At 48.1% G+C, this 9,167-nt stretch overlaps 2 protein-coding genes across 4 annotated transcripts in view; both read left to right on the plus strand.

The window, feature by feature from the left end:
• Positions 1-3,202, plus strand: part of Hspb11 (heat shock protein family B (small) member 11) — a 64,340-nt gene extending 61,138 nt beyond the window's left edge. For 2 of the 3 annotated variants that reach the window (XM_026781880.1, XM_026781879.1), the window contains exons 6-7: positions 2,334-2,402; positions 3,131-3,202. In XM_026781880.1, coding sequence (XP_026637681.1) covers positions 2,334-2,402; positions 3,131-3,178 — 117 coding nt within the window. In that variant the 3' untranslated portion in view covers positions 3,179-3,202. The remainder of the gene's footprint in view (positions 1-2,333; positions 2,403-3,130) is intronic. The other variant, XM_026781881.1, reaches the window with a different exon arrangement.
• The window catches only part of Yipf1 (Yip1 domain family member 1), a 32,829-nt gene continuing 26,792 nt past the window's right edge, over positions 3,131-9,167 (plus strand). Inside the window, exons 1-2 of the mRNA XM_026781878.1 lie at positions 3,131-3,209; positions 5,516-5,679. Coding sequence (XP_026637679.1) covers positions 3,179-3,209; positions 5,516-5,679 — 195 coding nt within the window. The 5' untranslated portion in view covers positions 3,131-3,178. The remainder of the gene's footprint in view (positions 3,210-5,515; positions 5,680-9,167) is intronic.

Below are 9,167 nucleotides of genomic sequence, written 5' to 3' on the forward strand. Positions count from 1 at the left end.
GAGTTCGAGACCAGCCTGGTCTACAAGAGCTAGTTCCAGGACAGGCTCCAAAACCACAGAGAAACCCTGTCTCGAAAAAAAAAAAAAAGCTGGATATGGTTACGCATGTCTGTAACCCCAGCCTTTGGGGGCTGTGTGGAGATAGGCTAAGGCTTTTCTAGCTATCCTAGCCAAAACAGTGAGTTCCTCCTAATTCAGGGGCAAACCCTGTCTTAAAAGAATAAGATAAAAAGACGATGGAGGATGCCTGATGCTCAGTTCTGGCCCAGCGCCAGGTGAGGGATATTGTCCTTCAAACTGTGGGGGTGAGGTCCCCTCCTAGGACACTGCTCATGGTTCCCCACCAGAGATAGAAGAGAAGACTCTTGCTGAAGCCACCACAGATAGGGTCATGGGACACGGAGAATTGAAGGAGGTACTGACCTCAATTTCCTGCCTACTGTCTAGTGTTCATAGCACTGTGTTGGCTGGTATTTTGTCAGCTTGACACAAGCTATGGTCATCTTGGAAGAGGGAACCTTACATGAGGGGTTCCCTCCATCAGATTGACTGTAGGCAAGTCTGTGGGGGCATTTTCTTGATTAATGATTGATGTGGGTGGGTCCAGCGCATTATGGGTTTTGCCACCCCTCCCCCCCTCCGGGAAGTGGTATTGGGTGCTATATACAAGAAGGCAGGCTGAGCAAACCATGTGAAGCAAGCCAGTAAGCAGCACTCCTCCACAGCTCTGCTTGAGTTTCTGCCCTGGCTTCACTCAGTGATGGGCTTGAAGGGTGGTCCCTTCAAGTTTACAGCATTGCTCTATGAATTAGAGGTTCTGCCTGGACAAAGCCTGATCAGGATGTCTGTTCAAAACAACCCTTTCTTGTGGCGGGGTGTGGTGGTCCACACACTCAGGAGGCAGAGGCAGGTGGATCTCTGTGAGTTCGAGGCCAGCCTGGTCTACAGAGTGAGTTCCAGGGCAGCCAGGGCTACACAGAGAAGCCCTGTTTCAAAAAACCTTTCATTATTATTATTTTTTTTTAAAAAGCTCCTTCATATGAATTATAATGACTAATGTGTTATTACATCTGACTGCTTGCCAGTTAAAAAACCATTATCAACAATAATTAACAAGCAGAGTATGTTAGAAGTCAAATGGGAAGTACCCTGTGTGGTGAGGCCAAAGACACTGGTCTCTTTGTGTCGGTTGTGAATCAAGCATCTGCCGTTTACACTGCTCCAGACAGCGAGAACTATATATAGACCCTTTCAGTTCGCGTTAGAGCCGTGAACAGTTAACTGTGTGCTGCCGCCCTTGCCTGGTACTGGCAACCCAGAGAATAGAATCAATCATTCCAGGTCTCATTCCAAGTCTCTGTTCTCAAAGTGTTCACGGGCTGGCAAAGATGAGCAAACAGTAGCAATTCAGGTGAGCATTGCTAGGGCAGAGGGAAGCCCAGGGCATTAATAGAGCAACAGGAGGAGAAGGTAGCTTCCTCTATGAGGAGGAGGCGGTCCCCGAAGTCCGGAGCAGCTCGTAGACAGTAACCAGGTCCAGGCAGGAGACCGGCCAAAGGTTGCTTGCCAGACCACTTCAATGTTGCTGAGTCCTGCTGTTTGCCACACTTGGGTGGCACAGCTGAGGGAGGCCATCCGTAGCCATCGTCCAAGCTCACAGTGATCAGGAGGACTCCTTTTATTCAGAAGCCAGACTGCAATGGACCCTTTCTCGCTGGCTAAATTTTCCAGAGAAACCTGGAATTAATGATCTATTTTTTCTCTTTTCTAGATTATTTTTCATTGCTCTATTTTATATTTGCATAAGAAAAAGGTATAAATAGTGAATAAAACACTCCCGAACTCCTGAGATTTCCCCTTGTGTCTGTCTCTTTAAGTCCTTCAGATGGGCGGGGCCGGCTGGTAGAGCTTTGCAGTTCGGAAGTCTTCCAGGGCTGCGTTGGCTTTAAGAGAGGGGGCGGTGCTCTGCCCGGAGGAGGCGGAGAAAACCCCTTCCCTCCCCCGGATCTCCGGCTTCCGGGAACCGGCTGGAAGGCCCTTAGTGCTGAGCATCCCAGGCCCCAACATTCCCTGGACAACTCTCCCTGTGAGGTGAGGCCGTCGGGGCTTCTGGGCCAGTTGGGGAAACCTCCTGCCTGCCCGGGCCACTTACTGCTCAGCATCCCTCTCCCCAAGCGGGCCTGTACATCCCCTGGGTCCCTGGCTTCAGGGTCGCCAGCCAGCACTCAAGCCTACAAATTGCCCGGCTCTATGCTAAGCACCCTATAGGCACTATACCTTACACTCACTATCTTACTGCATGGTCTAGACACCATCATGAACCCATTTTACAGATGAGGAAGCTGAGGCCTCGAGGAGCGCACACACAGCAGAGAAGCAACAGAATCGGGACTCAAACCCAGGTCTGTCTGACCCCAGCATCTAAAACTGGCTGCCTTGGAGTGCCTTCCCCATCACTACTTCCAAATCCTAGTTCCCCTTCCACTTGCTTCCATCCCCAGGCTTCACCTGGTCCCTAAACATTTACCCAGTGAGTGACCCTTGCAGCCAGTCTGTTTTTGGTTGATATGGGGCCTCTTGTAACCCTTACAGGCCTCACCAAGTAGTTTAGGTAACCTTAAACTTCCCGATTCACTTTCCTCCACCCGCTAGGTGCTGGGACTACGGGCATACACGAGATTTTCCAGCATGCTAGGCAAGCTCTCTCTCAAATGAGCTACAACTCCAGCCTTCAGTTCCTTTATAATAGTTTCAATAATATCTGATATTTAGACATAATTCTTAAATAAACTCCCAGAACCCCCTGAAAATAAGCAAGGGAAGGCATTTGTGGCAGGGGAGATTGTCCCCAAGCACGGTCAGAGTCCCATTTGGAGACTCACATGGCGGAAGGAGAGAACTGATTCCCATCACCACACGAAGTGTGTATACAGTTTTAATTTTTAAGTCAGGCACTCACTGTGTAGAGCAGGCTGGACTTAAGCTCATAGAACTCTGCCTGCCTCTGTCTCCGAGTGCTGGGGTAAAGGTTTGTGCCAGCCGCTGCAGCTGGCTGTAGAGGTTCCTTTTGCTGTGATTTCTTTCTGTAGATTGTTCTGTTTTCCTAAGCTTATGTATTTCTTTGTTTTAGACCCCTGAAAATTCTCTTCCTCATCCGTGGGAAAGAGCCTCTGGCTGAATGGCAGCCGCAGATGACTTACAGTTTGAAGGTATGGCATTGGGTGCCCACCTTTGTCCTGCGGTTATGGCTTCCATAGTCACGGCAGTGGGTTTTATTATTGACACATATGTTAAAGGATTTTATTTCAAACATCGTGGTAAGAAGCTGCTGGCCACACCCAGGTGTTTCTAGTTTGACCGCGTCCCAGCTGCTCATTTTTCTCACAGAATTCTTCTGATTGGCAGCAGGCATTATGACCTGGGCATAGTGGTTGCCTTGTGTTTTCTAAGCACTCGCTGTATGGATGCTGTTGTAAATACTTTGCGAGTGACAACTTATGTAATCCTTCTTATTTCAAGTTTATAAAGTAATCTGTCTTTTTGGTTTTTTTTGGTAAGGAAACTGAGGCAAAGAAAAATCCAGCTCTCTGCCCGAGAGTCCTACAGTTAATAAACCAGATAGCCAGGACTTGAACCCAGGCAGGGTGACATCACAGACTCTCCACTGTCTGAGGAAGACTTGATGTTTGGCAAACACTGTCACAACCGTAATTCTCTACCTTGTATTTGACACCCGTAAGAGCACTTGCTGCACTTTCAGAGGACCTGAGTTGGGTTCCCAGCACCCATCCACATCAAGTGGCTCTCAACTGCCTATAAATCCAATTCCGGGGGATCTGATGCCCCCTTTTGTCCTCCAGAGACACCCACACACAGGTGGCATACACTCACCCAAACACACACACAAACATAAATAAAAGTAAATCAAGTGTCCGGCTGTTCCGGCTGTTTCTCACCCCCTCTTCATCCCATCAGGTTCAAGGTACATGGTCGTCTTTGTCATTGTGTGCCTAAATTACAGCCCTGCCTTCTCGGGCTCCTTGCTTCCCATCTCACCAGAAGCGGAAGCTTGGAAAACCAGCCTGCACTCACTGCCTCTGATCTTTTCATTATCCTTTCTTAGCCCATGTTCTTCTCCTCTCTTCCCTTGCCACACCGAGCTTGTGACCTAATAGAGTTCCAGCTAAAGGCCGTTGTGCTGTTTTCTGTTGGAAGTCATCTTCCAGAGAGTTCACTCTGCTCCTCCTTGCTTTCTTCAGCTCTCGCTTCACTGAAGAGCCCTTTGTTGGCCATGCTACCTAGAAGTACAGTGCGAGGAAGTGCAGGTGTTGTGAATGGTGTTTGCAAAGCCTCTGGGGATGGAGGAAGGTTGTTTAAGTTTTTTTTCTCTCTTTAAAGGGCTAAAAGTTGGCCTGTGTTCCAGCTCATAGACTGGGCAGTGGAGGTTGTTAGCCTGAGGTGACTTGAGAGGAGGCCAGCGATGCTGAAGATGAAGCTATAAAAATGGATATTAAGGACTCTGGCTTCAGGAAAGAGCATGTGGTACTGAGGATAGCATGGAAGGCTGTTCTTTTTTTTTTTTTTTTCGAGACATGATTTCTCTTTAGCTTTGGATCCTGTCCTGGAACTAGCTCTTGTAGACCAGGCAGGCCATGGAAGGCTTTTCTGAGATGATAGGGTGGAGTTCAGGAGCCTTCCAGAAGTCACTGTACTAGGAAAAGATGGAAGCAAAGGAACTTCTGATAGGCCAGAATGTAGAGGCAGACAGAAAGCATTAAACTGTCAGAAGTCTCACCATCCCAGTCTTGCTTAAGGAGCCGAGGTTGACGAAAGTACCTAGCTCAGAGGAGTGTCTGTGGGTTACTGTGGCAGGAATACACAGCTCACACTCCAGAGGGTCTGTGGGTTATTGTGGCAGGAATACACAGCTCACACTCCAGAGAGTCTGTGGCTTATTGTGGCAGGAATACACAGCTCACACTCCAGAGAGTCTGTGGGTCATCATGGCAGGAACTCACTGTGTAGCTCTGGCTGGCCTTGAACTCACAGAGATCTGCCTGCCTCTGCCCCCCCCCTCCAAGTACTGGGGTAAAGATGTGCACCCGTACCCAGCTATAAGCTGAGTGATTTCTATTCTATTATTTCCACTTTGTTGTTGGTCCTCATGGTTTCTATGGTGATTATATAGGAATCAGAGATGTTCAGATGGATCCAGTACCCTACTAAAGACTTTAGATAATGCTCCCCACTCCCCTTCTTCACCATGTTGTGTGCTCGGGTGGATCTCGAATGAAACCCTCCAGCTTCAGCCTCCCTAGTGCTGAGCTTGTTTTCAAAGCCTCTCTGCTTGTCGTAGAGAAGGTTCGTAGCAGAACAGAGATGATAAAGAAGCATGAGAGCCGGAAGCCGGGTCCCTAGGCATTCTAGACGTGCGTTCTACCCTGAGCTTCACCCCTAGCACCAGGGCTGCGAGTATGAAACGGTTTCCAGGCCTCTGTGCTTTGCTTGGTTTCAGAATTTGGCGATGGAGCCACTTTGCTAGCAGCAAATCCAGATGCTACCACAATAAACATCGAGGACCCCAATGAGACTTCCAGACCCCACCCCAGACCCCGAGGAGGCTCCGGAAGGGAAGAGGACGATGAGCTGCTGGGAAACAATGACTCCGACGAGACTGAGGTTTGAACTTACCGTTCAGTTTTGTTCCTTTTACCTTTCTCAGAGCTTAGCGTCCATGTGTTTACTCGTTACTTTTTGTGTGCCTGGTACAGTGCCAGGCGGTGGTGACCCAAAGGTGTGTGACCTGTGATAGTTTGTGGGGGAAACAGACTGGTAAACAGGCCATCACCTGTGGGAAGCACTTGTGTGTGGGGTGTGGGTCAGGGGAGCAGAGGGGAGGTTAAGGAAGACTTCCTGGGGTCAGAGGCACCTGGCTAAACCTACTGGAAGAGGAAAGATGGCAAGGGGGATGGATGCAGAGGGAACGGTCTTAGTAAGACACAGAGGTGTGAAAGAACATGGTGAGGGCTGGAACAGCCTCATCTTCTGCCTTGGAGCGAAGGGTCACAAAGGCTGGAGGTGAAGCTGCAGACAGGCCAGGACCTAGTTTGTTCTCATACATTCTGAAAATCATCAGGAGCCAGTGGACGATCCAAACCATCTATGTAGATGAGTTTAAAGATAATTTAGAATTGGTGCCCTTAAATAGACGTTGGAGAGAGACAGACTAGAGTGCAGAAGACTTGAGAGAACCAAGCAAAATAGTCTTGACTAGCAGCAGTGGGAGCGGACTCGGCAGGACTTGTGGAGTGGTGCAGGTGAAGGAGAGAGCAAAGGCTGCAGAGAGACGTGGAGGCCTCGATCCATGTCTCTCTGGTGTTTACGTTGAGTGGGTCTTTGTGACCACGGGCACAGTTGGAGTGTGTGAGGGGAATAGTAGTTCTTCAGTATTCTACACGTTGAATTATGCCCACAACTCTTGAGAGGGACACTTGCTCAGTATGTAGCGTTGGCTTCACCGTGCAGCTTTTGGGCACCACCACCAGCCACATGGGTCCTTTGTCACAAGTAGGATGGACACCAGACACTGACTAGCCCTGCAGTGACTGGAATGTGAGTCCGTCAATGGAAAGACATCCAGGAGACTGTGGAGAACTGGGGTTGGAGAAGTGGGCCGCGGGCTGCCCCACTGGGAGAGTGGCCAGGAGCATGAGCTTACATCTCATTTGGAGGGAAGATTTTAACTGTCGAGTGTTCTCTGAGAAAGGACAGAAACTCCGTGTAGATATGCAGCCGTGCTTGTGGCTCAACACGTGATCGTGTGTGCGTTACAGCTCCTGCTGACGGGGCTCTTAAAATGCTGTTGTTTACTACAGCCCTGTAATGAAGCTCGGGGAAGCCTGCATGGTTGTGTGTACCTGAAATCAAGGTGCTCTAGAGGATAAGGCAGGAGGATTGAGAGTTCAAGGCCAGCTTAGTGAGGGCTACAGAGTGAGACTATCTCAAAGACAAAACTAGGAAAGTCTAGGGACAGTCCTGTCCTTGATCAGAATGAGTGGCACAGGTGTGGTCACTGGTCTGAACCAGTTTGCTCACAGCTTCCTGTTCTTGTTTTTATTTGCCTGCTTGCAGACTGCTTGCAGTTCTCTGCCTCATGCTCTTCTTAGAGGTTTCCAGAATGTTTACAGAGGCCAGGACAGAAGATGGGTTACTAACAAAATCATAGCCATGCGAGGGCCAGCCTCAGGGGGTAGGAACCAAGTTGGAAGAACAGGACAGTTTTCAACTAAGTGGCCTTTGGGTATGTGACATCATACCTAAAGAGAACTGAGTACTCTAGAGAGAGGTGGCACAGAGCACTTGCTGCTCTGCTAAAGGACTAGCATTTGATTCCCAGCACCCCTATTAGGGGACCCCAATCTACCTATACCTGCAACTCTGGGAGATCCAACACCTTCTCCTGGTGTTTGTGAGTACCCGCGTGAATGTGATAAACACACAGATATTCATAAACAAGAATAAAAATTTTTTAAAAAATCTAAAAAGTTTTAAAAATGAACCAAATGTTTAGCCCTAGGATAGAGCACAGAAAAGAATCCAGCTGGGCAGAAGGCTAAATGAAGATATTTATACTTTTGTGTGACCTGTGACCATCAACCATCAAAAAGCACAGCATGAAGGAATAGCTTCTATTATGGACCCAAGCCCTGACATCTGGACTCTCCTCTGTAGGCCTAAAGACCTTTGTAGTTACTAATTCCAGATAATTCAAATATAGGCATTCAAAGGAGACAACAGAAAGCTTATACAGCTGAAAAAATATTTATCAAAATAACATAATTGCAGCTGGGCATGGTGGTACATGCCCTTAATCCCAGCACTCAGGAGGCAGACATAGGCGGATCTCTGTGAGTTTGAGGCCAGCCTAGTCCTCAAAGCGAGTTCCAGAACAGCCAGAGTTGTTACCCAGGGAAACTCTGTCTTAAAAAAAAAACAACAACCAGAACAAAACAAAACCACAGTGGTGACTTGGTAAGAAGAACTCGAAGTCCATCTGTAGAAGAGCCAGTGGAATTGGATCCAAGCTTTTCATGGCTGTAGGTAAAGTTACAAGGAAGTGACTAGAGATTGTTGGAATCCATCAACTTTTCTCACTCAACACTGGACACTGGTGTTCTTTTTGAGCAGATCCTAAAATAAACAGCTGACATAACTCTCCCATTTTGTCTTATTTCATTTTATTTTCCTTTTTTTGAGACAGGGTTTATGTAGTTCTGGCTGGCCTGGAACTCGGAGGTCCACCTACCTCTGCCTCCTGAATGCTGGGATTAAGTGTGGGCCACCGTGGCCAGCGATCAGTCTCTATTAGATTTGCTTTTTCTTCTCACTGATTTAAAATCTTATTACGTTTTCCATCTTCTACTGTGCTTTCCTGTGTTTAAGCCTGAGAAGGTGGCCCAAAATATCCTTTTTCCTCTAATGTTAAGGTTAGTTGAGGTCCCTTAGAGTTGTTTAGAGCCTGTGAGAAGCCCGTTGGCTCTGTTAACCTTTGTTGTGTGTTGGCTCTTCTGCTGGGACATACCAGAGTCTCATGGCCATGTTGTTCCTTGGAAGCATGGGGGTATTCCCTTTTCAATGACCCTCCTCTTTGCAGAATGGCTCCTGGTTAGAGACCAACCTCAGACAGCTGCTGACCAAGAGGACTGGTGACTTGCTGGGGCTGCAGACCCCTTTAGAGGGAGCCCCACATCCTCTGGGTGTTGTCTGTCTATAGGGGCCAGGCACTGAACATTGACTCTTCAAAAAAAAAAAAAATCCTTCTGTCTTTCTTGGCAGTGCTTCCAAGCTTTGGTTGTGGAGCACTGGGGTCAGTGCCTCCAGTCTTGAAGGGGAGTAGTTGGCTCTAGTTTTAAATTTTGTAGTTTTTATGGGCACAGGGGACACCTTAAGCTATAAAAAGAAACTAGATAGCTGCTTCCTTTAAGCCTGTAAAGTTTTTGGTGCAAGGATGTATTGGATACAGGCTGGAGAGATGGCTCAGTGGTTAAGAGCATTGCCTGCTCTTCCAAAAGTCCTGAGTTCAATTCCCAGCAACCACATAGTGGCTCACAACCATCTGAAATGAGATCTGATGCCCTCTTCTGGTGTGCAGGCAGACACACAGACAG

Source organism: Microtus ochrogaster, chromosome 10, assembly GCF_000317375.1.
Source record: "Microtus ochrogaster isolate Prairie Vole_2 chromosome 10, MicOch1.0, whole genome shotgun sequence".
NCBI classification, from domain to species: domain Eukaryota; kingdom Metazoa; phylum Chordata; class Mammalia; order Rodentia; family Cricetidae; genus Microtus; species Microtus ochrogaster.